The sequence below is a fragment of the Moschus berezovskii genome, chromosome 5, assembly GCF_049115385.1.
Source record: "Moschus berezovskii isolate FMDL1 chromosome 5, NW_MosBer_1.0, whole genome shotgun sequence".
NCBI lineage: Eukaryota > Metazoa > Chordata > Mammalia > Artiodactyla > Moschidae > Moschus > Moschus berezovskii.
Genome location: NC_142464.1, coordinates 126,485,040 through 126,511,986, shown reverse-complemented (window position 1 = coordinate 126,511,986; position 26,947 = coordinate 126,485,040). Strand labels below are relative to the sequence as shown.

At 60.1% G+C, this 26,947-nt stretch overlaps 1 protein-coding gene across 3 annotated transcripts; it reads left to right on the top strand.

Annotated features, from left to right (window-relative positions):
• The first annotated feature begins 13,258 nt into the window (after positions 1-13,258).
• On the top strand, positions 13,259-26,110 carry FGFRL1 (fibroblast growth factor receptor like 1). Of its 3 annotated transcripts, none has more exons than XM_055435218.2 (7): positions 13,259-13,545; positions 14,114-14,205; positions 22,306-22,578; positions 23,685-23,765; positions 23,862-24,146; positions 24,241-24,594; positions 24,868-26,110. In XM_055435218.2, exons 2-7 carry the CDS (start codon positions 14,130-14,132, stop codon positions 25,308-25,310), a joined length of 1,512 nt encoding a protein of 503 aa, XP_055291193.1. In that variant the 5' UTR covers positions 13,259-13,545; positions 14,114-14,129; the 3' UTR covers positions 25,311-26,110. The 3 variants fall into 3 exon arrangements, with proteins under 3 accessions (XP_055291193.1, XP_055291194.1, XP_055291195.1); XM_055435219.2 differs by lacking the exon at positions 13,259-13,545 and adding an exon at positions 13,775-13,881; XM_055435220.2 differs by lacking the exons at positions 13,259-13,545; positions 14,114-14,205 and adding an exon at positions 21,880-22,033.
• Positions 26,111-26,947: the final 837 nt, after the last annotated feature.

Sequence of the window (26,947 nt, the reverse complement as noted above, 5' to 3'; positions counted from 1 at the left end):
CAGTGGGGCGCGTGGATGGGGTCCAGTCCCTTGCTGTGATGGGACCTCCCCAGGATGAGAGTCCTGAGTGCAGCGGCTGGGTTTCACATGCCCACCCCTGCCTGCACATTACCGTGCGGGGGACCAGCTGTCTCCTGGGCACCAGGGCAGAATCCCCCTGCAGCCTCCTGGTCAAGGAGCCCCACCTGGGTCAGCACAGGATGCTGGGAGCAGCACCTCCCTGCCCAAGGCAAAGTGAGTGGCAGGCACCCCTGCTGCGAGAAGAGGCCATGGATGCCAGCACTGACCCAGCCCTCTCCCCCAGACCGCCACGTGGCAAGCTAGTGGTGGTGGCCAGCCAGGCTTCCTCACCAGGGAGGCTGCTCCACCCAACAGAGCTGGAGGACGGGCTGGCATGACCAGTGTCCTGCTCTGACTTTGGGGGTTCAGGGGTGCCCATCTGCAGGAGTGGGGCCCAGGGGTGCTGGTCAGCCTGGCTGGCAAGTCTCTCTTGGCCTGCAGTCCCGCCCAGCAGCCACATCCAGCAACTCCAGTCCCGTCCTATAACCGCCCACCATGAACCAGGCCCGGGTAACGTCCACAACCCATGAGCCCCTATAGGGCAGCTCACCCTCTGGCGGGACTTTAGGTCAAAGCTTCCACCAGGGGCCACCCTTCCAAGCTCACCCACCCCTACGGTGTTGCCTGAGTCACCAGCAGCACACGGTGTCCCCCAGAACGGAGGGTCCCTCCCACAGGGATCCCAGTGCAGGGGCAGGAGCAGCCAGCCACTTGCATGGGGCCTCCAGTGACGTCTCAGGAGAGAAGGTGTAGCCAAAAAGAGGCCTTTGGAGCCTTACACAGTCTAGCGATGTCACCCAGTCCAGTGCGGTGCTCACTCCACAGCTGTAGTGAGAGGGGCCACGTGTGTTGACTCCTGTGGCCTGGCCACTCCCAGGGCCCTCCATGGAGGGCTCTAGTCCGTCCAGCAGGTCAACCTGTTTTACGGTAAAGTTGACACTATTTAAAGCAGGCGATCTGATAACTTTTGACCTATGTCCTTGACACCGTGACCACACTCTAGACACTGGACGTCTCCCTCACCCCCAGGGGTCACCTCAGGCCCCTCCCAGCACCTCACAGCAGCCCCAACATCTGCCTCGATCACTGAGGATCTCTGCCTCTTTCTAGAAGGCGGTACAGATGCCACTGCATGGTACCCACACCTTTTCCACCAGCACGACTGCCTTGAGATTCACCTGTGTTGTGTCGACAGACGGTCCGTGTTTTTATTGCTGACTACATCTCTCCTCATGTGGACCTAGAATGGTTGGCCCTGTGGCCTGCTGATGGACATTTGGGTGGTTCCCAGTTTGGGGGTATTACCAGTAAATGTGCTGTGAACATTTGCATGCAAATCTTTGTGTGGACATGTATTAATACGTCCTTTCCTATTGGGTAAATACCTATGAGTGGGAAGTGGCCTGTTCATAGATCATCAGGCACTCTATCTATCAAATCTAGTCCCTTAAATCTATTCCTCACTTCCACTGTATAATCATAAGGGATTTGATTTAGGTCATATCTGAATGGTCTAGTGGTTTTTCCTGACTTTCTTCAATTTCAGTCTGAATTTGGCAATAAGGAGTTCATGATCTGAGCCACAGTCAGCTCCTGGTCTTGTTTTTGCTCACTGTATACAGCTTCTCCATATTTGGCTGCAAAGAATATAATCAATCTGATTTCGGTGTTGACCATCTGGTGATGTCCATGTGTAGAGTCTTCTCTTGTATTGTTGGAAGAGGGTGTTTGCTATGACCAGTGCATTCTCTTGACAAAACTCGATTAGCCTTTGCCCTGCTTCATTCCGTGCTCCAAGGCCAAATTTGCCTGTTACTCCAGGTGTTTCTTGACTTCCTACTTTTGCATTCCAGTCCCCTATAATGAAAAGGACATCTTTTTTGGGTGTTAGTTCTAAAAGGTCTTGTAGGTCTTCATAGAACTGTTCAACTTCGGCTTCTTCAGCGTTACTGGTTGGGGCATAGACTTGGATTACTGTAATATTGAATGGTTTGCCTTGGAACCGAACAGAGATCATTATGTCATTTTTGAGATTGCATCCAAGTACTGCATTTCGGACTCTTTTGTTGACCATGATGGCTACTCCATTTCTTCTAAGGGATTCCTGCCCACAGTAGTAGATATAATGGTCATCTGAGTTAAATTCACCCATTCCAGTCCATTTTAGTTCACTGATTCCTAGAATGTCTATGTTCACTCTTGCCATCTCCTGTTTGACCACTTCCAATTTGCCTTGATTCATGGACCTAACATTCCAGGTTCCTATGCAATATTGCTCTTTACAGCATCGGACCTTGCTTCTATCACCAGTCACATCCACAACTGAGTATTTGTTTCGCTTTGGCTCCACCCCTTCATTCTTTCTGGAGTTATTTCTCCACTGATCTCCAGGAGCGTACTGGGCACCTACCAACCTGGGGAGTTCATCTTTCAGTGTGTCCTGTCTTTTTGCCTTTTCATACTGTTCATGGGGTTCTCAAGGCAAGAATGCTGAAGTGGTTTTCCATTCCCTCTCCAGTGGACCATGTTTTGTCAGAACTCTCCATGACCCGTCTGTCTTGGGTGGCCCTACACGCATGGCTTAGTTTCATTGAGTTAGACAAGGCTGTTGTCCATGTGATCAAATTGGTTAGTTTTCTGTGATTGTGGTTTCAGTCTGTCTGCCCTCTGATGCCCTCTCTCAATGCCTACCGTCTTACTGGGGTTTCTCCTGCCTTGGATCTGGGGGTAAAAAGAAATGAAAAGAAAAAGAAATGCAAAAAAAGCAACATGGCTGTCTGAGGAAGCCCTACAAATAGCTGAGAAAAGAAGAGAAGCGAAAAGCAAAGGAGGAAAGGAATGATATACCCATTTGAATGCAGAGTTCCAAAGAATAGCAGGGAGAGATAAGAAAGCCTTCCTAAGTGATCTGTGCAAAGAAATAGAGGAAAATAATAGAATGGGAAAGACTAGAGATCTCTTTAAGAAAATTAGAGATACCAAGGGAACATTTCATGCAAAGATGGGCTCGATAAAGGACAGAAATGGTATGGACCTAACAGAAGCAGAAGATATTAAGCACAGGCAGCAAGAATACACAGAAGAACAGTACAAAAAAGATCTTCACGACCAAGATAATCAAGATGGTGTGATCAGTCACCTAGAGCCAGACATCCTGGAATGTGAAGTCAAGTGGGCCTTAAGAAGCATCACTACGAACAAAGCTGGTGGAGGTGATGGAATTCCAGCTGAGCTATTTCAAATCCTAAAAGATGATATTGTGAAAGTGCTGCACTTAATATGTCAGCAAATTTGGAAAACTCAGCAGTGGCCACAGGACTGGAAAAGGTCAGTTTTCATTCCAATCCCAAAGAAAGGCAATGCCAAAGAATGCTCAAACTACCACACAATTGCACTCATCTCACACACCAATAAAGTCATGCTTAAAATTCTCCAAGCCAGGCTTCAGCAATACGTGAACCATGAACTTCCAGATGTTCAAGCTGGTTTTTAGAAAAGGCAGAGGAACCAGAGATCAAATTGCCATCCACCAGATCATGGAAAAAGCAAGAGAGTTCCAGAAAAACATCTATTTTTGCTTTATTGACTATGCCAAAGCCTTTGACTATGTGGATCACAACAAACTGTGGAAAATTCTGAAAGAGATGGAATACCAGACCACCTGACCTGCCTCTTGAGAAACCTGTATGCAGGTCAGGAAGCAACAGTTAGAACCGGGCATGGAACAACAGACTGGTTCCAAATTGGGAAAGGAGTACGTCAAGGCTGTATATTGTCACCCTGCTTATTTAACTTGTATGCAGAGTACATCATGAGTAATGCTTGCTGGATGAAGCACAAGCTGGAATCAAGATTGCTGGGAGAAATATCAATAACCTCAGATATGCAGATGACACTACCCTTATGGCAGAAAGTGAAGACGAACTAAAGAGCCTCTTGATGAAAGTGAAAGAGGAGAGTGAAAAGGTTGGCTTAAAGCTCAATATTCAGAAAACTAAGATCATGGCCCTTTGATACTGTTCATGGGGTTCTCAAGGCAAGTACACTGAAGTGGTTTGCCATTCCCTTCTCCAGTGGACCACATTCGGCTGTGGTCCATGTGATCAGATTGACTAGTTTCCTGTGATTATGATTTTAGTGTGTCTGCCCTCTGATGCCCCCTCCCAATACCTACCGTCTTAGTTGGGTTTGAGAACCCCATGAACAGTATCAAAGGGCAAAATGATAGGATACTGAATGAGGAAGTCCCCAGGTCGGTAGGTGTCCAGTATGCTACTGGAGCTCAGTGGAGAAGTAACTCTAGAAGGAATGAAGGGATGGAGCCAAAGCAAAACCAATACCCAGTTGTGGATGTGACTGGTGATAGAAGCAAGGTCCGATGCTGTAAAGAGCAGTATTGCATAGGAACCTGGAATGTTAGGTCCATGAATCAAGGCAAATTGGAAGCGGTCAAACAGGAGATAACAAGAGTGAACATAGACATTCTAGGAATCAGTGAATTAAAATGGACTGGAATGGGTGAATTTAACTCGGATGACCATTATATCTACTACTGTGGGCAGGAATCCCTTAGAAGAAATGGAGTAGCCATCATGGTCAACAAAAGAGTCCGAAATGCAGTACTTGGATGCAATCTTAAAAATGACATAATGATCTCTGTTCGGTTCCAAGGCAAACCATTCAATATTACAGTAATCCAGGCCTATGCCCCAACCAGTAACGCTGAAGAAGCCGAAGTTGAACGGTTCTATGAAGACCTACAAGACCTTTTAGAACTAACACCCAAAAAAGATGTCCTTTTCATTATAGGGGACTGGAATGCAAAAGTAGGAAGTCAAGAAACACCTGGAGTAACAGGCAAATTTGGCCTTGGAGCACGGAATGAAGCAGGGCAAAGGCTAATCGAGTTTTGTCAAGAGAATGCACTGGTCATAGCAAACACCCTCTTCCAACAATACAAGAGAAGACTCTACACATGGACATCACCAGATGGTCAACACCGAAATCAGATTGATTATATTCTTTGCAGCCAAATATGGAGAAGCTGTATACAGTGAGCAAAAACAAGACCAGGAGCTGACTGTGGCTCAGATCATGAACTCCTTATTGCCAAATTCAGACTGAAATTGAAGAAAGTAGGGAAAACCACTAGACCATTAAGATATGACCTAAATCAAATCCCTTATGATTATACAGTGGAAGTGAGAAATAGATTTAAGGGACTAGATTTGATAGATAGAGTGCCTGATGAACTCTGGACGGAGATTCGTGACATTGTACAGGAGACAGGAATCAAGACCACCCCCAAGAAAAAAAATGCAAAAAAGCAAAATGGCTGTCTGAGGAGGCCTTACAAATAGCTGTGAAAAGAAGAGAAGCGAAAAGCAAAGGAGAAAAGGAAAGATATAAGCATTGAATGCAGAGTTCCAAAGAATAGCAAGGAGAGATAAGAAAGCCTTCCTCAGTGATCAATGCAAAGAAATAGAGCAAAACAACAGAACAGGAAAAACAAGAGATCTCTTCAAGAAACTTAGAGATTCCAAGGGAACATTTCATGCAAAGATGGGCTCGATAAAGGACAGAAATGGTATGGACCTAACAGAAGCAGAAGATATTAAGAAGAGGTGGCAAGAATACACAGAAGAACTGTACAAAAAAGATCTTCACGACCAAGATAGTCACGATAACGTGATCACTGACCTAGAGCCAGATATCCTGAAGTGTGAAGTCAAGTGGGCCTTAGAAAGCACCACTATGAACAAAGCTAGTGGAGGTGATGGAATTCCAATTGAGCTATTTCAAATCTTGAAAGATGATGCTGTGAAAGTGCTGCACTCAATATGCCAGCAAATTTGGAAAACTCAGCAATGGCCACAGGACTGGAAAAGGTCAGTCTTCATTCCAGTCCCAAAGAAAGGGAATGCCAAAGAATGCTCAAACTACCGCACAATTGCACTCATCTCACACGCTAGTAAAGTCATGCTCAAAATTCTCCAAGCCAGGCTTCAGCAATCTGTGAACCATGAATTTCCAGATGTTCAAGCAGGCTTTAGAAAAGGCAGAGGCACCAGAGATCAAATTGCCAACATCCGCTGGATCATGGAGAAAGCAAGAGAGTTCCAGAAAAACATCTATTTCTGCTTCATTGACTATGCCAAAGCCTTTGACTGTGTGGATCACAATAAACTGTGGAAAATTCTGAAAGAGATGGGAATACCAGACCACCTGACCTGCCTCTTGAGAAACCTGTATGCAGGTCAGGAAGCAACAGTCAGAACTGTACATGGAACAACAGACTGGTTCCAAATAGGAAAAGGAGTACGTCAAGGTTGTATATTGTCACCTTGCTTATTTAACTTATATGCAGAGTACATCATGAGGAACCCTGGGCTGGAAGAAGCACAATCTGGAATCAAGATTGCTGGGAGAAATATCAATAACCTCAGATATGCAGGTGACACTACCCTTATGGCAGAAAGTGAAGAGGAACTCAAAAGCCTCTTGATTAAATTGAAAGAGGAGAGTGAAAAGGTTGGCTTGAAGCTCAACATTCAGAAAACAAAGATCATGGCATCTGGTCCCATCACTTCATGGGAAATAGATGGAAAAACAGTGGAAACAGTGTCAGACTTTATTTTTTGGGGCTCCAAAATCACTGCAGATGCTGATTGCAGCCATGAAATTAAAAGACGCTTACTCCTTGGAAGGAAAGGTATGACCAACTTAGATAGCATATTGAAAAGCAGAGACATTACTTTGCCAACAAAGGTCCGTCTAGTCAAGGCTATGGTTTTTCCCGTGGTCATGTATGGATGTGAGAGTTGGACTGTGAAGAAAGCTGATCGCCAAAGAATTGATGCTTTTGAACTGTGGTGTTGGAGAAGACTCTTGAGAGTCCCTTGGACTGCAAGGAGATGCAACCAGTCCATTCTAAGGGAGATCGATCCTGGGTGTTCATTGGAAGGACTGATGCTGGAGCTGAAACTGCAATACTTTGGCCACCTCATTCAACGAGTTGACTCACTGGAAAAAACTCTGATGCTGGGAAAGGTTGGGGGCGGGAGGAGAAGGGGACGACCGAGAATGAGATGGCTGGATGGCATCACCGACTCTGTGGACATGAGTTTGAGTGAACTCCGGGAGTTGGTGATGGACAGGGAGGCCTGGCGTGCTGTGATTCATGGGGTCGCAGAGAGTCGGACACGACTGAGTGACTGAACTGAACTGAACTGAAGATCATGGCATCTGGTCCATGACTTCATGGAAATAGATGGGGAAACAGTGGAAACAGTGGCTGACTTTATTTTTTTGGGCTCCAAAATCAGTGTAGATGGTGACTGCAGCCCCGAAATTAAAAGACACTTACTCCTTGGAAGGAAAGTTATGACCATATTTAATATGATAGCATATTAAAAAGTAGAGACATTACTTTGCCAACAAAGGTCCGTCTAGTCAAGGCTAAGGTTTTTCGAGTGGTCATGTATGGATATGAGAGTTGGACTATAAAGAAAGCTGAGCGCCAAAGAACTGATGCTTTTTAACTGTGGTGTTGGAGAAGACTCTTGAGAGTCCCTTGGACTGCAAGGAGATCCAACCAGTCCATCCTAAAGGAAATCAGTCTTGGGTGTTCATTGGGAGGACTGATGCTGAAGCTGAAACTTCCATACTTTGGCCACCTTATGCGAAGAACTGACTTATTTGAAAAGACCCTGATGCTGGGAAAGATTGAAGGCGGGAGGAGAAGGGGACGACAGAGGATGAAATGGTTGGATGGCATCACCGACTTGATGGACATGAGTTTGGGTAAACTCTGGGAGTTGGTGATGGACAGGGAAGCCTGGCGTGCTGCAGTCCATGGGGTCGCAGAGAGTAGGACATGACTGAGGGACTGAACTGAACTGAACCGAACTGAACTGGGAAGCGGGCCATACGACTGATTATGTGTGTGCTCGGCTCTTTAAACCTTGCTGATCAGCTGTGTGTGCGGCTCGCTGCTCCAGCGCCGACGGCCTTGAGTACCAGGGTGTCTCAGCACCATACTAAGCTCACCAATACTGTTCATTTGGTGACTTTTTTCTTGTTGATTCCATAGACTTGTTCACATAGATGACTGTGTCATTTACGGATCAAGACTTTACTTCCTTCTTTCCAGTCTGAACTGACTTGACCCTCTAGCACGATGCTGAGTGCCAGGGAGAGAGCAAACCGGCGGCCTGGCTCTGCTGTGGGCGGACAGCGTCCCTCTCTAACAGCCACGTGTGGTGGCAGGTGGGGTTGCTGCAGATGCCTTTGTCAGGTGGACGAAGGCCTTGTCTTGGCCAGTTTGCTGAGAGGTTTTTGGTTTTTTTTAAATAACATCAGGACAAGGTGCTGGATTCTGTTCAGAGCTTTTTCTGCATCTATTGAGATAATCATGTTTTCTCTTTCTGTTGATATGGTATGTTACAGTGATTGATTTTCAAATGTTAAACCAACTTTGCATCCTTGGATAAGTCTCACCTGATCATCATGTATTATCCTTTTTTTATATATGTTGTTGGATTTGATTAACCAGCATTTAAGATGTTCTGCATCTGTGTTCATGTCTGATAGTGCTCTGTGGATTTCTGGATTTAGCATCACGGAATGAGTTGGGAGGTAGCCCTCCTCTCCCTTTTTGGGAGTGTTTGCATGGAATGGTTGTTATTTCCTTCTTAAATGTTTTGTAGAATTTCTTAGTGAAGCCATGTGGGCCTGGTGTTTTCCTTGTGGGAAGGTTTCCAACTAAAAATTCAAATTATTTAATAAACATATTCAGATTTTCTATTTCTCCTAGAGTGAGCAGGGGTCTCCACTCTGGCTGCTGGATGCAGGTGCTGTTTCTACCTGCGGGCTCCCACCCTTCAGGGCGGCTCTTCCCCAGCCTCTGATGCTTCCTGTCCACTCCTGGGCTGATCGGTCCTCAGCTGCAGCCTCCAGGTGACCCTCTGTGGGCCCCTGGGACACTATCTGCATAGTTCTCTCCTCTCCAGGACTCTGCCCCGTGATGCCAGCCATCACGTTCTCCCTCTGGGCTCTGCCTGGGCCCCCCTGCCTGCACTGGAAACTGCAGGGAGGGAGGGAGCTGTGACCCGTGATTCAGCTCACAAGGATGGCCGCTCCTGTTGTCCGATCCCATCTTGGCTGCCGTCCCCAGCCAAGAGAGATCCAGGCTCTCTCGCTCTTTCTCTCACACACATATATATATATGAGTTTTTAAAAAATTATTTATTTTTGGCTGCACTGGGTCTTTGTTGAGTCCCACAGGCCTTCTCTAGCTGTGGCAGGCGGGCTTCTAACTGTGGTGGTCTCTCCTGCTGTGGAGCACGGGCTCCAGGCTCCAGCAGCTGCAGCCGCAGGCTCTAGAGGGCTCCGTGGTTGCAGTGCCCGGGCTTAGCTGCTCCAGCCCATGGAATCTTCCGGGACCAGGGACTGAACCCATGTCCCCTGCATTGGCAGGTGGGTTCTCATCCACCTTGCCACCAGTGAAGTGTTCTGAATTTTTAAAATTTAAATATTTTTTAACACGCAGAGAGCATGTAACTCTGGTCCCTGTTGCTTCATGGGGAGCAGAAGTTGGTACATCGGGGCCCTCAGCTCCCTGGTGAGCATTTCCCACCCTCAGAGGTGATTCTTGGCCCCTACACCTGCTCCTGAGATGCCATTTCTCCAGGCTGTGGATCCGCAGTGCCTGCCCACCCTCACCTGTCCCAGCCTCTGGCACACAGCCGGGGCTCAGCTTGTCCTGGTGGAAAGCGGATGGTAAGAAGAGCAGAAGATTAATACCGCCCCGGGGCTCGCTGTGTCCAGCAGGTGGAAGATGGAAACTTGCAGTCCCCAAGACCATTCGACGAGGTCGGATTGCAAATGAGACGACTGAGGCCAGGAGCTTAGCTAAACGCCCAGATCTCAGCTTTAAAAGTGCTCACATTCCGGGTCCAGTCTCGTGGAGGGGGAGCGGGGGCCGCTGGTGGGAGGGCTTCGTGGAGGCGGCAGCCCGGAAAGCGCGCGCAGGCCGCGTGGGGAGCGCCGCGTCCCAGGCGGAGAGGGAGGCCCAGGTCCGGGGCGCGAAGGGGACTCGGGCGACCTCGCGGCCCGCCGCGCCCCGAGCCTCCGCCAGGGGGCAGCGCCTCCCCGCGCAGGAGCCCTGCCCGGCCGGCCCCTCGCCAGCACCTGCGACCGCTCCCCTGGCAAGACCCCTTCCCCCGCCCACCTCATCCCCTCCCCGCACCGGGCCGCCTCGGCCACTTCCTGCTTCCGACACCCACCTCCCCACACCTGCTGCAGGCAGCCTCCCACCTGTGTCAGCTCTGCACGCCCAGTGACGTCTCCCTACAAACCTGCCCGCGCCGCCCTGCGCGGCCCCCGCAGAGCCCACCTGCCCGCTTTGTCCCAGGGCTCCTGTCTGCGACCCACTGCGCTGCCCGCACCGACCTCGGGTAGGCCCTGGGCGCCCGCTCCTGGCTTCCTGCCCGCTGCTGCCGAGCCTGACTCCCAGTTCAGCTCAGTTCTGTGGCTCAGTCGTTTCCGACGCTCTGCAACCCCATGGACTTCATGGGCTGCAGCATACCAGGCCTCCCTGTCCATCACCAACTCCTGGAGTTTACCCAAACTCATGTCCATTGAGCTGGTGATGCCATCCCACCATCTTATCCTCTGTCGTCCCCTTCTCCTCCTGCCTTCAGTCTTTCCCAGCATCAGGGTCTTTTCCAATGAGTCAGTTCTTCACATAAGGTGGCCAAAGTATTGGAGTTTCAGCTTCAGCATCAGTCCTTCCAATGAACACTCAGGACTGATTTCCTTTAGGATGGACTGGTTGGATCTCCTTGCAGTCCAAGGGACTCTCAAGAGTCTTCTCCAACACCACAGTTCAAAAGCATCAATTCTTCGGCACTCAGCTTTCTTTATGGTCCAACTCTCACATCCATACATGACCACTGGAAAAATCATAGCCTTGACTAGGTGGGCCTTTGCAGGAGGGCTACTTGGGTCTGCGTCTGGGCCTCCACTCAGCATGCAGGTAGGATGGTGAGCACCCAGCTCACCACCACCCACCCACAAGATGGGTGCCCTAGCAGCCCAGAAACAGAATTGGGGAACCGCCTATTGCTGGCGTGGAAGGAGTAGGCAGCCTGGGTCTCCATGGACTGAAACCCTGATGGCTCACACCCCCTCATCCAGCTCTCCTCCGCCCTGGGGATACTAACCTGCAAGACCTCTCCAGTTCCAGTTTTCCCTGGAAGACTTCCTGGAAGAGGGAACCCTATGAGGAGAGAGCTTGTTCCAGAAAGGGTTCTCAGAGGAATAGCAGGAGCAGAGGTCCAGAGGGGCTGGAGGGAGTGCTGCAGGGGAGTGGGGGTGGGAACTGGGCAGGACCCAGGCGTCCATGGCTTCAGGGGGTGGTGGGGTTTGTGTTGAGGGCACTGGGGAGCCAGAGATGCGTCAGGGTTGTGTTTTTAAGTGAGGAGTCAGGGACTTCCCTGGAGTCCAGTGGTTGAGAATCTGCCTGCCAATGCAGGGTGCACGGGTTCGATCACTGATCTGGGAAGATCCCACATACTGTGGAGCAACTAAGCCCATGTGCCTCCAGTCCTGAGCCCATGGGCCGCGGTTACTGAAGCCTGCACACCTGGAGCCTGTGCTCCCAACAAGAGAAGCCGCCACAGTAAGTCTGCATGCCACCAGAAGAGTAGCCCCCACTAGCCACAGCTAGAGAAAGCCCTCGCACAGCAACGAAGACCCAGCACAGCCAAAAAGGAAATTAATAAATTTAAAATATATTTTAAGAAATGATGATTCTCAATTCCAGTGAAGGGACAGTGAAGGGAAAGCCAGGGGAGCCTGGCCCCTGATTCAGACCAGTGAGCTTGGGGTGTGGTCAGGTGATGGATGGAAGGAGGGCAGTCATGGGGGCCAGTGTATGTTGGTTGCTGAATAGGAAAGGCAAGGCCAGTGGGGCAAGGTGGAGAAAGACCCACAGGACAGGGGCACTCTGCAGTACGTGGTTCCAGTCCTGGGCATCCCAAGTGCCTGGGAAATCTTGGGTAAATTACCTGCTTTCTCCGTGCCTGCATTTCTTCATCTGCAGAGGTGACAGCAAGACGTCTGACTGATTGTGAGGGTTAAAGGTGGTGCTGAGTTATTACTATCCTTGTATTACCATCACTGGGCTTCCCACCTGGTGCTCGTGGTAAAGAATCCACCTGCCAGTGCAGGAGACCCAAGAGAGGCAGGTTTGATCCCTGGGTGGGGAAGATCCCCTGGAGTAGGAAGGGCAACCCACTCCAGTCCTCTTGCCTGGGAAATCCCATGGACAGAGGAGTCTGGCAGGCTACAGCCCATGGGGGTGCAAAGAATCGGACACGACTGAGCGCACACGCACACCATCGCTCGCGGATAGGAGGCCGCAAACGGCCAGGTGGGCGGTGGGAACACATCTGCTCTTCGTGAAGCGGATCGATGAGCCGAGGCACCAGGGCGGGACCTCTGTACCCCACGTCATGCCCGACTTGGCCCTCCCTGGAGTAGCCTGGGGTCAGAGCCGGGTTTTGGGTCTCCCCTCCGTTCCCGGAGACCACCGTGGGGCTCAGATATCGGGACTGCCCAGCTGGAGCTCGATCAGGGACGACTCTAGAGGCGCGCGGGGGGCTGCTGGCCTGAGGCTGGGGGCTCGGATGCGGGCGCCGACGGGTGCAGGTGCCCGGTGGACGGCGCGGGGCCTGGAGGTGCGCGAGGCGGGGCTGGGCCGGGGCTGCGTGGGGGCGCGGTGTGCCGCCCCGGCGGCCAGCCGGTGGGAACAAGCTGGGGGCGGGGCCAGGGGCCCGCGGGGGCGGGGCGGACGGGCGGGGGCGGGGCCGCTCCCCGGGGAGCCGCCCCGCCCGCGGGCATCCCGTACTGCTAGGGTTAAGGCCGCGAGCCAGGCGGGGGCGGGGCAGGCGCGCTCGCCGATTGGCGGAAAGTTCGGGCGCGGGGCGGGGCGCGGGGGCGGGGCGCGGCGGCCAGGACGCGCCGATTGGCGGGAAGTTCGGGCGCGGGGCGGGGCGCGGGGCGGGGCGCCGGGGCGGGGCGCGGGGCGGGGCGCGGGGCCCACGGCGCGCCGATTGGCGGGAAGTTGTGTCGGGGCGGGGCGCGCGGCGGGCTCGGCGCTCGCTCCGGGAGAGTTGACAAAGCCCCGCAGGGAAGGACGCCTCGCGGCGCGGCGCCCCGGGCCCCTCGCCCCGCCGCCCCGGGATCGCGGCCCCTGCCGCGCGCCGCCCTCGCCGCCCTCCTCGCCCCCCGCCCCGGCCCCGGCCCCCGATCCCCGCCCCGGCCCCAGCCCGAGCCGCCCGCGCGCAGGTAGCGCCGCCCCGTCCCGAGGCCGGGCCCGGGGGCGCGGGGCGGCGGGGTGCGGCGCCCGGGGCGGCAATGACCGCGCAGCGCGCCCCGCGGGCCCGGCCCTGAGCCCCGCCGCCCGCGAGCCCCGCAGAGGTGAGCCCCTCCGCGCGCCTCCGATTCCCGGGGCGGACTGGGAGGGCCGACTCCGGAGGGCCGGGGACCGGGGCCGGGGGCCGAGCGTCCGGGCCCCCGCCCCGCCGCGAGGGGCCGCCCGCACCGGCACGCGCCGCCGCGGCTCCTGCCGGGCCCGAGGTCCCGCCCGTGCCCCGCCCCCGCCCCTGCACCCCACGTGGGCCCCCCCAGCGCAAATTTGTCCGCTAATGGCGCAGGCGATTATCTGCGGGGCCGCCGGTGTTGTGTGTCCCGCGGGCAGGGCCCGAGTTACAAGCGCCAGGAATCCAGACGGTGTTTGGAGGGGGGGCGGGGGAGGTCGGTAATTAGTGTAAACCCTTTGTCTGCCTTTGATACCCACGGGTCCCCTGCCGCCGCTTCCTCCGCCCGGAGCGCGCCAGGGAAGGCGGGGCGGCCCGCACCTCGGTCCCCCTCGGTCCAGGGCCGGGGCGCGGGCGGCTCCGGGGCTCTCGGCCCGGGGGAGGGGAGCGGGGCGGGAAACCCGCCCCCCCACCCGCGCGTAAGTGACCAGCCTCTGAACACCCCCCAGGTCCGCACTGGCCGAGATGACGCCGAGCCCCGCGCTGGTGCTGCCGCTGCTGCTGCTGCTGGGGGCCCTCCCGCCGGCCGCCGCCGCCCGAGGTGAGTGCTGGCGCCCAGCCCGGCGCCCCGGCCTCCGCCAGCGCCGCCCCTTTCCCTCAGGCCCTGAACTCTGCCACAGTGCCCGCCTGGCGCGCGTGCCTGCGCCCCGCCCCTACTGGCCGCGCGCAGCCCGGCCCCTCACCCACTGGGCCCCCAGCTCACCCACGGGACAGTGCAGCTCACGCGTGGGCCCCACACCCAAGGGACTCCTCAGCTATCTGCGGGGCCTCCCCTCTCACCATGAGGTCCCCCAGATCACCTAGAGGGTGATCTCACTCTGTGGGCTCCCCCAGCTCTGGCACGGGGTCCCACACTGGCTGGCAGGGTGGGTTCTGGCCCTAGTTCCCCTCAAGACACATACATCTACCGCTGCAGTTGAGGGCAGCCACTGGTGGAGGATTCCTGGGCATTGGGCAGTTTGGCCACAGTGGACCCAGTTAGACCCCTGAAAACCTACAGAAAGCCCCTGGTGGCCAGGGTCGGGTGTGGGGACAGTGGGGACCTTCTTGGCATGTGGGACTAACGACCCAGACCTGTGTGCCAGGCCTGTCTGTCTCCAAGAAGGTGCAGGGTTGGGGCCAGGGGACTGAGGACCCAGCACACGGGCTGGGGAGCAGGGGCCTGTCTTAAGGCAGACGCTGAGACCACCGACTTCAGGCACACAGTGCATCCCTCAGTGTGGCATGTGCCACAGCGGGGCCTGGACGTGGGCTCACACACCTCCTGTGCAAGAGGGCAGCCTCAGATACCCCTGGAGGGACCCTTGCCCCAGCAAGGGGCGTCCTTGGCTGACGGGCGATGGGCGATGCGTGCCTGTGGACTCCCACCGCCGTGTTCGGTGCTGGCCTCCTTCACCGAGGCGGGACCTGCTGCCAGGCCGGCCCTGTGGGTGTACTGGCCACTCAGGACTGTCCTTGCCCTGTCCACCAGTCCTCGGAGGCGTCGCACCCCTCCCCCGCGCTGCCCCGCTGGCGCACGGAGCGCAAGCTGACCTTATATGGCCACATTCGGGTGTGGGGTGGCAGGCGGTGGCCCAGGTGGGCCTCATGCCACGGCACCCCCCGCCTGCCCTGCCGGGGACTGGCTGGCTCGCTTGAGGGTGGGGGCTGCCCAGGCGGGGCCGGGATGGAAGTGACACTCGGGTGCTGCGGACACTTGGGTCATGCTCAGCGAGGCTCCCACCCCTGGGGCCAGCAGCTCGTCCTCTGATTGCTCTTTCATCTGCTTGGACTCCCTCATCCCCGAACCTGCCTGTCCTCTGGCCACTTGGCCAGGGAGGCTCGGGAGGCCACTGGCCTGACCTGGCCACTGGCTGGAGCCTGAAGTGGAGGGGCGGGTGGCAGTGGGCTGCGGACGGCCGTGGGCAGCAGGGCCTGCCTTGGCACCGAGCGGTCCCCCATGGGCTACAGCCCGCTCGGTGCCCTTTGGCTGAGGCCTTGGGCTGCATGGTGAGGGCCCTGGCGGCCGTAGGGAGGTGGGAGCCGCTTTTCAAGGGCAAGGGCCTCTGTGGTTTCTGGTGGGGGGGTGCTCTTCCTGAATCGTGTTGGCTTCTCCTCCAGGCCTGGACTGGAGGGCAGAGTTGTCTCAGGCCCTCCCACTTGGCGCGTGAACAGGCTGAGTGTGGACCTTCTTCAGGCAGCAAACCAGCGCGGAGAGAGTTCGGGTGGTTTTTTGAAGCCGCTCTCTCCGAGTGTCACAATTTCTGGAATCAGTACATTTCTAGACTTAATATTTTTAAGGTTCCCCTTTTCCTAAAGTTTCACAATCTTGGTGGGTTAGTCTTAAACTTTTTTTTTTTTTTCAAATTTGAAAAAAGAATTTGGTTTTCTCCATTTCCACTTTGTCTCTCACAGTGGGAATTCGAGAGGTTCTGAATGAAGTGCCTTTTACAGTTTACTTTGAAAGAAGTCGTTTCAGGGTTTTCTGAGAAGTGCCACGTGTGGACTTTTCTGAGGATGGTGCAGTGGACGGTCTCTGAGCTGCCGGCCCTGGAGGCCCCTCTCCCTCCCCTGGACCTGGCCAGCGTAGCCGGCCGCCTTTCGCCTGTGGGATGGTGCAGACTTCAGGCTGACTTGCCTGGGGGCTGTGGTGGAAGGCTCTGCCAGGGCGTGTGAGTCCACGGGGAGGCGTGCAGCTGTCAGAAAGGCTGTGATGTGTGTGTTGGTGGACCTCAGCCTCTGACCAGGCTGCAAGGGGCCTCCTCCTTGCCCCCCAGGGCCCTGCAGGCAGCACTGCCCAGTGTGCGACCAGGCCGAGGTGGACTCACGGGAGCCTGGCCCAGGCTCTGCAAGGTGGACATGGGCCAGCGGCACACTTATGTCTTGTCTTGGGCCCCACTCCTGGAAGGGAAAATAAACCACTGCCCCCTCTGTGGGGAGGAGGAAGTGAAGAAAGTCGCCCTTGGCTGGACCTGGGTGTGCTGCTTACCAGGCTCCGTCTCCAGTGCGCCAGGATCAACGGGCCCCCAGGTCCTCCTGGCTCTGCGGCGGCCATAACAAGGGAGTTGCTGGTTTTCTCCAGCAGCAGCCCCGGCCTCTGGACCGGCCGGGCAGCCCAGGCCCCACGGACGTGCGGGGGAGGCGGGCGGGGGCCACCCGTGGGGCCTGCTTTGCCCCGTTCTGTGCCTCCACGGGTGACCACAGCTTGGTGTGTCCGGGGGACAGCCTTAGTGAGCAGGTCAGCACAGGGAAGGAAGGGGTGCCCACCCCATGGACGCCCCATCCGGTGCGGCCCCCACTCTTCCTAGCGGTGGTCGTGGGTGCTCCAGTAAGCACAGCCTGGCTTCTCTCAGGGCCCAAGGCGAGCAAGGGCCACCGTCCTGTGGGTTTTGCAGCCCGGGGTCCCCTGGAGAGGCTCGGGTGTCACAGGGCCAGGTGGGGTGGGCCTGGAAGGAGAGGTGGTCCTGGTCAGGTGAGGCGAGGAAGGCCTCCAGCGGCGGGAGTGTCGTGGGCAGAGGTGGGCAGCTCACCACGGCCGGGGTGGGCACAGTGCCTCGGCCTAGCGGGATAGGGCCCTTGGGTGGGGAAGGGCTGGGCTGGTCAGCTGAGGGGGGCGTCTGGGGGGTGGTCCACCGGGGCTTTGTGTGCTGGGGCCTCCATTCCCATCCTGTGCCCTGCCAAGTGGCTGGGGCAGGGTCTGGAGGTGGCGTGCGGGGGTGGGGGGGCGCATGCCCGCACTGAGCACAGACTGGCCGGGGCGGGTACTGGCCCAGGGTGGGGGGTTTCTGGAGCTGTCCCCGAGCCGGAGGCAGGGCAGGGAGTTGCCCCACCCTCGGGGCTGCCGAACCCCAGGGTTTCCCATCTTGGCAGGAAACACAACTCCTCTTCTTCCTGCCGGGGAGTTTATTTTGTGAGAGATTTTCACAAGCTGTGTGCTGGATAACGGGGCCTGGGGAGCCGGCAGAGGGGAGAGAGGCCCTGGCTCCCGTGTCGCTGCCCCCAGGTGCCCTCGAGTCCAGGGCCGCCCCCCACCTGCACACCAGCCGGTCTGGGTCCTGGCTGGATGGTGGGGCTGGTCCCGGAGTTCACCCTGAGGGGCCGGTGGCCCACCCCACGGCCTCCGGGGCCTGGGGGCACCCAGTCTGGGCCGCTCGGGCCTCAGGGCCTCAGGCCTGTCCTGGAGAAGCCGCTCGGGCCTCAGTGGAGCGGACGTGGGACCCGGCCAGCTGCTGGGGCTTGGTTGTCTGTGGCTGTAGCCTAGAGACTCCGCATCGCCCTGAACGCCCGGGGGCTTCAGGCTCAGGAAGGGTCTTCTCACTTCCTAAGCGACTGCCCCTGGTATGGTCTGGGCCCCGAAGCACGTTACCCTGTCGGCTGCGTCCAGCACGGCAGGCGTGGGAGGCCCCGGTGGACAAGGGTGCTCTCCACCCTCTGACAGCTGGGAGCGCGTCTGTGAGGTGGCGACGGGGGGTGGGTGCGGGCAGGTTTGCGGGAGGGTCCGCACTGAGCCTGTGGACCCAGTGAGACCCTGACACTGCACGAGGGCTGCCCAGTGTTCAGCTACGCCCCTGGGCAGGTCCGGGCACTTTCTAGTCACCATCCCCCACTGGCAGTTCCCATGGGCGCCCCCAGGGACATGGCACCATCTGGGCCCCCTGCCAGGGTCCTGGGGTGGTGAGGGTGAGGCAGAGGAGCCCTGAGGCTGGGCTTCCACTGGAGGTGGAAGGGGCCCCTGATGCCCACTCCCCTGCCGGGCAGCTGGGCAGCGGGTGGGGGGGACGCTCCCGCCGCCTTGCTTGGTGGGCCAGGCCGTCCCTTTGCCACGCCCAGAATGGCCTGGTTTCTCGGGCAACCACCTGTCCTGCGGGTCCTACCAGTTCCACCACAGATCCGGTGGGTCTGGCCCCCGGGGCCGCCCCAGGCCAGCTGGTGACCAGGAGCCTGTGTGTGTGTGCGACTGTGCAGCGGTGCTGGGCGGGGGTCTGCCTGCCTCCTGGCAGCTGCGTGGTGATCCTCCCCTGTGCCACCCCCACCCCCGGTGCTCCTGCCCTTCCCCCAGGGCCTCGCCTCCCCAGGGAGGGTGCTGGGCCCAGAGCCTGGCGCTCACCGTGGGGAACACCTCTGGCGTCCCACCCCCTAGACAGCCTGCCGTGCCCGGTGCGGGCGTCCAGGCCGGCCAGGGGGGCCTGCCTCTGGGGTGCAGCGCCCTCTCCACCTGCTGGCTTAGCTGGTCCCGCACAGCAGGATGGCAACTCCCAACTGGCCGCCCCACCCGTAGCCAGGCCCACCGTGGTCAGCTTGATCTACCCGCCCAACCTTGCCCCAGCCAGAGCATTCCTCAGGCTGGAAACTTGTGGGGCTTTGCAGGGCTTGCTGGGGACAGAGCTGCCCTGACGTGCAGGCTGGGGGCTCAGGCTCCATCACTCTGAGGCATCCGGCACCTGGGGCCTGGGAGCGGGCTGGTGTCTGGTTCACCCCCCTTGAAGGGAGCTAGGGGTCGCAGGCCATGGCCCACCGAGCACCCTGGCTGGGAGGTGTGAGGGCTGACGTTGGTGTGTCCCTGCTCCCCATGGCCAGGCCCCTGGCAGACTGTGAACAGAGCAGGGAGTGTGGGTCAGACGGAATGGCCAGGGCAGCTCACCCTGCCCCAGGGAGGGAGGGGGGAACGGGGGTCAGGGAGGCACCCCAGGTGGGCAGAGGCCGTGAGGCGCAGGGTGCTGCGCTTTGGGGCGGCCCTGGGCCCTGTGACAATGACTTGGGGGTGCGTGGAGGGCATGGGGGGCTCCAGCTGGGGGTCCCTTCTCCATCCACCCAGCGCCTCTGCCCTGGGCCCCTGGAGGGGTGTCAGCTGGGGTTGCAGCAGGGTCTTGTTATAGCAAATCTGGGGGAACGGAGCACCCAGCCAAGTGGGGGGGGCTGCAAGCCTGGGGGTCTCTGGTGCTCAGGGGAGGGGAGTCCGCATCCTCTGTTGGGGTGTGCATCTGGGGGACAGTGTACGGGGGTGGCGTCGCGGCCGCGTGTGGTCCCAGCTCTGGGCTCCCCAGCGGCTCAGGGGTGAAGAGTCCGCCTGCAGTGCAGGAGACCCAGGTTCGACCCCTGGGTTGGGATATTCCCTGTAGGAAGGCATGACACCCCACTGCAGTGTCCTCGCCTGGAGAAGCCCAGGGACAGGGGAGCCTGGCGGCCCACAGTCCACGGGGTCGCAAAGCGTCCTACTGACTTAGCAACTGAAAGACACCCGAGCAGCTGCAGAGCTTGGGGAGGAGGAAGGAGAGGAGGAGGGCCTGTGCCCCCTTTACCCACGACCACAATGCTCGGCCCGCGTCCTGGGTGAGACCCTGTCCAGCCTGCCACCTCCACACGCCCTTTGCACCCTGCCTGTGCACCTCTGGGGAGGTGCTAGGTTGGGGCTTCCTGGAGGCCTTGCTCTAGGGAGGGCCTGTGGCCGGGCGGAGGGCCTGCCGGGAGCTGAGGGGCCGTACCCCTGGACTGCCCCCTGCCCTGGGCCACCCCCCAACCAGGCCCTGCAGGGGCCCCCAGGTCCCCATGCGGGCCTCAGTTTCCCATGGCAGAGCGTCGGGATGCCCCGTCCAGGTGGAACAACGGGGCTTGTGTTTCCCGGGCTAAATATAGAGCTGCCGCAGCCGTGCTGGCAGCCAAAACCCCCAGGAGTCTGGGGGGTGCCGAGCCTCTGCCTGTGGGCCTTCGGGGGTCTCTGCAGAGGCTGCGGGGCTGACCAGCGAGGTCAAGTGGGGGCGGGGCGGCCGGCAGGAGGGGCTGTTTGCTTTGGGATGTGGCTGGCTCCGCCGGCCTCCGCGGGCACTGCCTCGTCCTCCTCCGCTCAGGCTGGCCTGCGGGGCCACACTTCCGGCCCATCTGGCGGTCCCTGGGCCCCGTCCCTCCTCTCCGCAGAGACTCCTGGCCGCGTCCCCACCACCCGCAGTTACCCCAACCCCCTCTGAAGGCCTCCTTTTGGGGGTCGGGGAGGGGCTGCACGGTTGGCTGGCCCCTTCTCTGCCCCTGAGGCAGGCTGCTCAGGGTCTGGGGGGTTGGCGAGGGCCCAGTGGTGCCCACAGGTTGTGGTTGGGACAGGCAGAACCCCAGCGGGGAGGCTCCACAGACACCTGTGGACACGTGTGGGCCCGCACGCGTGATCTTTGTGTCCAGGTGTCAGCCTGGGGGGCCGGGGATGGTGGGATTTCAGGCGGTGACGGGCAGTGGACAGGGTCCGCCTGGGAGTGAGGGCCTAGAGCAGCCCGTTTGGGTCCTCCTGGGGTCCACTTGTCTGGGGCCCCTGATGCCCCCCAGCACTGTGAGCTGAGTGGGTGCCTGGGGGCAGGCCCTGCAGAGTCATTAGGGAGAGGTGGTCGGGGGAGGCATGAGGGCTGGCTGGTCGAGGCAACTGCCTGGCGGGGGTGCGGCCCCCCGAACAGGATCTCTGTCGCTCACACCCCGGTCCCCTAGAAGCAGAGCCTCAGGACCCCCTCCCCACTTGGGGCCCCAGAGGAGCTGAGCCCAGGGCCGTCAGCTCGCCCATCCCTGGGGGCACGGCCTCCACCCTCCCTCGGCACCCCAGGCAGGGGCGACGAGGGTCCTCACCCTGCAGGGGCCCTGGGAGCTGCAGTGTCTGCGGGACCCACAGGAGCACTCTGGTTGCAAAGTAGCAGTGGAACCAGCTGGCAGTTGCATGTTGAAGAAACACCAGCTGGTTATTGAAAACACATGCTGCCCTTGGGCCCGGAGCGATAGCGTCTCAGAGCAGCCGCGCCAGGCCGGCACCTCCGCGCGGCCAGGACACCCGGACGCGGCCCTCCTGGCCTGAGTGGCGGCCTCGAGGGGTGGAGGCGCCTTCCAGTGGCTGGTGACTGGAGTCCCGGGAGCCAAGCCCGGCCAAGCCCCTGGGAAGGGCAGCTGAGTGCCCGTGGCTGCCCACGAGAGAGGCCCAAAACCCCCGTGGTCTTCCTGTGGTGCTGGAGCTGCACACGGGCCCTGGCCTTGGGCCCCGGGCACGGCGGAGGCCGAGGGCCCCCCTGGAGGCGGCTCCGTAGCCTTGTGACGTCCGCAGCGTCCTCCCCTGAGCATCTCCTGTTCCTGTCTAGATCTGATCACCCCCACTGTGCCCACACTTGACCCTGGAGGAACTGAAGCTGGACCCAGGCTGGGGGGGTCAGGGACGGTCAAGGGCACCATGGCCTCAGCCCCGGACTCGGGCTTCTCCCACAGGAGAGAGTGGCCACCCAGAGCTGGGGTGCCCAGCTGCTTGCCCTCTGACCCCACGGCCTTGGTGACCTGGTGTGGCCTGACTGGCAGCGGAGAGACTCTTGTCCAGGCAGACAGACCTGGTTCATTGTCGCCCAGGCACACACGGGCACGGATGGAGACGCTGGCGTGTGCGTACCCCGTCCGTGAGGGGCTGTCCTCACTGGTCTGTGCCCGCGCGTCCTGGGCGAGCCAGTCCTCCCGACTGCGTTCCGGCTCCTGTGTGAGAGCACGCAGGGGCCCCCGTGGTCTGGGGGGGCAGGCAGGCGTCTCTGCGTGGGGTCCTGGGTGGGTTCCCGGCAGGGACAGCCCTCCCCCCAGCTCCCAGTGCCCACACTGCCTTCGCCCTGACCGACCTGCTGCCAGTCTCCTCCTCCCTGATGGAGCCCTCTGACCCCCGCAGGGCCCCCGAGGATGGCAGACAAGGTGGTCCCGAGGCAGGTGGCCCGGCTGGGCCGCACGGTTCGGCTGCAGTGCCCCGTGGAGGGGGACCCGCCGCCACTGACCATGTGGACCAAGGACGGCCGGACGATCCACGGCGGCTGGAGCCGCTTCCGCGTGCTGCCCCAAGGGCTGAAGGTGAAGGAGGTGGAACCAGAGGACGCTGGTGCCTACGTGTGCAAGGCCACCAACGGCTTCGGAAGCCTCAGCGTCAACTACACGCTCATAGTGATGGGTCAGTGTCGGGGTGGGGCCTTGCGGCGCGCACCGTCAACTCCGGCCAGGAGGCAGCGCTTCCCTGAGGGCCCACTGCCACCCCCCGTCCTGCCTGAGCTTGACCGCTGACCCCCAGGACCAGGCCTGTCCCACTGGCTGCCTCTGAGTCCGGGACACCCCCAGCCCGGGCCTGCCTCCTCAGGCTGCACCTCGGGGGGGGCCTTTCCTCCCGGCCTCTTCTCCCCCAAAGTTCTGCTGGCCTGAAGGGCCAGGGCTGGCTGGGAGACGGCAGGAGTGGGTGGGGGGCCCCAGCATGCACCGAAGCACAGTCTGGTGGGCCAGGCCGGCCGGTAGCCTTGGCGTCGGCCGTGACTTTGAGGCTCAGGTTTCCGAGTTCAGAGGGGCCGCTGGGAAGCAAGGGCCTTGTGTTCTCCTCTGCCTCCGGGGCCCGGGCTTGGGGACTGGGCGGCGCCCCAGCAACACACCCTTCACTCGCTGGTACCAGGCACTGGCCCGGCCCTCCCCCATGGGCGCCGGGGCAGCAGAAAGGAGGAGCCCGACCCACACGGCCCGCCGCTGGGTTCCCGGGTGGGGTTCAAGAGCCGGGCCTTGGTCCTGGGCCCTGGAGGCGGCGGCTGTCCCAGGGAGGGGGCATTCCTCAGCGTTCCCCGCCCCCCCAGGCCCCACAGGCCTCCTCTGGACGGTGGGATGGGAATACTGTTGGTGTCCCCCACCACGTCCTCTCAAAGGGGAGGATGACCAGGCGGTATGCGAGCCATGTCAGTTCACCGAGCCCTCGGCCCCTTGATGTGGGCTAGGGTTACTGCAGCTGCTGGCGGGCCCCGGCCCCCACCGTCCGCAGGCCCTGCAGACCCCCGGGAGCCAGGGTGGGAGAGCCAGACGTCCGTCCCACCCACGCCTGGCGGGGTCACCTGCACCCAGGGAGTGGGCCGGGAGGCGGCTCCCGCCCAGCTGTCCCTGGGATTCTGAGCTGCGAGTGTGCATCCATGGCCTCCTGCTGGCGTGCTGGAGTCTCCCAGCTGGGCCTGGGGCTGGGGTCCACACTGGGTCTCACAGGGGCTACTGAGGCCCCTCTCACGTGCCCCATTCCGCCCCCCCCACCAGATGACACCAGTCCAGGAAGGGAGAGCCCGGGGCACGACAGCTCCTCTGGGGGCCAGGAAGACCCTGCCGGGAAGCAGTGGGGTGAGCAGAGGGACGTCAGGTGGGCTGGGGGCTGGGCCTCACCGCTCCCCCCACCCCTCCCGGCCCTCTGACCGCCACACCTCCCTCCCTCTGCAGCGCGGCCCCGCTTCACGCAGCCCTCCAAGATGAGGCGCCGCGTGATTGCGCGGCCCGTGGGCAGCTCCGTGCGGCTCAAGTGCGTGGCCAGCGGGCACCCTCGACCCGACATCATGTGGATGAAGGATGACCAGGCCTTGGCCCGCCCGGAGGCTGGCGAGCACAGGAAGAAGAAGTGGACGCTGAGCCTGAAGAACCTGCGCCCGGAGGACAGCGGCAAGTACACGTGCCGCGTGTCGAACCGCGCAGGCGCCATCAACGCCACCTACAAGGTGGACGTGATCCGTGAGTGCGGGCGGGGCGCGGGCGGGGCGCGGGCGGGGCGCGGGCGAGGCGCGGGCTGCAGCCCCGGGGCCACGCCCGCCGTTTGTCCCCGCAGAGCGGACGCGCTCCAAGCCTGTGCTCGCGGGCGCGCACCCCGTGAACACGACGGTGGACTTCGGGGGCACGACGTCCTTCCAGTGCAAAGTGCGCAGCGACGTGAAGCCGGTGATCCAGTGGCTGAAGCGGGTGGAGTACGGCGCCGAGGGCCGCTACAACTCCACCATCGACGTGGGCGGCCAGAAGTTCGTGGTGCTGCCCACCGGCGACGTGTGGTCGCGGCCCGACGGCTCCTACCTCAACAAGCTGCTCATCACGCGCGCGCGCCAGGACGACGCGGGCATGTACATCTGCCTGGGCGCCAACACCATGGGCTACAGCTTCCGCAGCGCCTTCCTAACGGTGCTCCCGGGTGCGTGGCCCCTCCCTGCCCGGCCCCCGGGGGTCCCGCCCCGCCCGTGCGCACCGCCCCGCCCCGCCCCCGGGGGGGGTCCCAGTCCCGCCCCGCCCCGCCCCCGGGGTCCCAGCCCCGCCCCCGGGGGTCCCGCCCCGCCCCCGGGGTCCCGCCCGGCCCCCGGGGGTCCCGCCCCGCCCGTGCGCACCGCCCCGCCCCAGGGGTCCCGCCCCGCCCGTGCGCACCGCGCCCTGACGGCCCCCTCCCGCCCCTCCCCGCTTTCTCCCGCAGACCCAAAGCCTCCAGGGCCGCCTGTGGCCCCGTCGGCCTCCAGCACCAGCCTGCCGTGGCCGGTGGTCATCGGCATCCCGGCCGGCGCGGTCTTCATCGTGGGCACCGTGGTTCTGTGGCTCTGCCAGGCCAAGAAGAAGCCGTGCGCCCCAGCCCCGGCCGCCCCGGCGCCTGCACATCGCCCGCCCGCCACAGCCCGCGACCGCGGCGGGGATAAGGACCTGGCCGCCCCGGCCACCCTGGGCTCCGGCCCTGGAGTGGGGCTATGTGAGGAGCTCGGGCCCCCGGCCGCCCCCCAGCACCTGCTGGGCCCCGGCTCAGCCTCCGGCCCCAAGCTTTACCCCAAACTCTACACAGACATGCACACGCACACACACTCACACACACACTCACATGTGGAGGGCAAAGTCCACCAGCATCAGCACATCCACTACCAGTGCTAGGGTGCCTTGGGGCTGCTTGTGGAGGCCACAGTCAGTGGCAGGCTGGGGGCAGAGGGCCACAGGGCAGGACAGACCATGGGTCCATCTCCCCATGCCCCATGAGATACACACACGTGGACGCACGCACACACGACATACCTCTGGACACACGTACATACACACACACATACATACATACACACTCAGACTGAGAAGCCTTTGGAAAGGTCTGTATTGTAACCGCAGTGCGCATGTGGTGACTGGCTAGCTCATGAAGGAATCCCTTGGCCCCGTGAGAAGGATTTCACGGGGGCCATGTTCACCCCCCCACCCTGGCCTGGCAGGAGATCTGAGAGGCACCCTGGCTTTGCAAACCAAAAACTCCGACCCCTTCCCTATGCCTGCCTGCCTGTGTCCCTGCCCAGGCTATTTTTGCCACCACCTGTCCTGGTGTCCAGGAGTCCACCAGTACCCTGGAGGGGTGTCGGGCAGAGCAGTCCTGGGCCCTGTCCTGAGAGGCTGGAGCCAGCTGTGGGTGACTTTCATCCCACCCGGCCTCCCACCCAGAGAGGAGGGGCCCTTGATATTTATATTTAAGAATTAAGATAATAATAATGAAAGGAGGGCTGGGCCACAGAGACTCGGCCTCTCCTGGGGCCCAGGACCCACCTGGCCTTGTGGCCACGCTGGATGTCCACCCTGGCCTGGGCACCCATCACCCCATTACCCGTGGCGCCAGACCTCTGTAATTTTATATAGAGTTTGAGCTGAAGCTTCGTATATTTAATTTATTTTGTTAAACAAGAAAACGTGCATCCTTTTCCTCGAAGCTGCTGTTCCTTCCTGTGTGCGCGCGCGCGCCTATGTACCGGGAGCCCCATGGCCAGGCCGCAGGCTCAGGGCCCCCGGGACCCACCGTCAGTGTCCGGATGCTCGCCTGTTCGCGTCTCTGGCCAGCCTGAGTCTGGCTGAGTGGGAGTCTGCTTTCTGTATTGGTGTGGCCCCCTCCCACCCCATCCTCACTGCAAGGACTGTGCTCCTCCTGTCCAACAATCTGGGGCTTGCTGCGTGCCCTTGGTGGGCTGGGGGCTGCCGCAGGGTCCCGTCCACCCTGGGTGGGACAGCAGTGCCTCCCCCTCGACGGGGAGAGGCTCTGACTCACTGGCCAGCAGGCAGGGCTTGGGCTGCCCTGGCCCGCAGGTTGTGGAGCCTCTTGAGGAGCACGAACAGCTTGTGTGATTTCCCCAAAGCCCCCGGCGGGGCAGGACGGGACCCCCATCCTCAGTGCTGTGCCCCCAGCCTCTGGCCTCCCGGGGTGGACCCTCATCCTGTCTCCAAGGAAGCACGGGCAGGCCCTGAGGACCCCCTCACCAAGCTCAGGTGATGACGGGGGCCACCCACAGCCCCAAGGGAGACCCAGGGCCTGGCTGGCAGCAGGAAGCCAGGCGGCAGTGGGGGCTGCTGGTGGGTGGCCCACAGCTGGTGACCAAACAGATGTTCCCCAGACAGGACTGGCCACAGCCAACGCCTGGTTGGGTTTCAGTCTGAGGGGGAGGGTGGAGAGAGAGGAGGCCCTGGGCAGTGGGGAGACCTCAGGTTGCGGGCCATCTCTGGGTCATAGCAGTTGGGCTGCCCCCTCCCCAGTGTGCGGGCAGAGA

Excerpts from the sequence above, each read along its gene's own strand:
- FGFRL1 (XM_055435218.2), top strand. The coding sequence starts at position 14,130 with ATGACGCCGAGCCCCGCGCTGGTGCTGCCGCTGCTGCTGCTGCTGGGG. Across the intron at positions 14,206-22,305 it reads GCCGGCCGCCGCCGCCCGAG|GGCCCCCGAGGATGGCAGAC; the intron begins GTGAGTGCTGGC and ends TGACCCCCGCAG. Across the intron at positions 22,579-23,684 it reads CTACACGCTCATAGTGATGG|ATGACACCAGTCCAGGAAGG; the intron begins GTCAGTGTCGGG and ends CCCCCCCACCAG.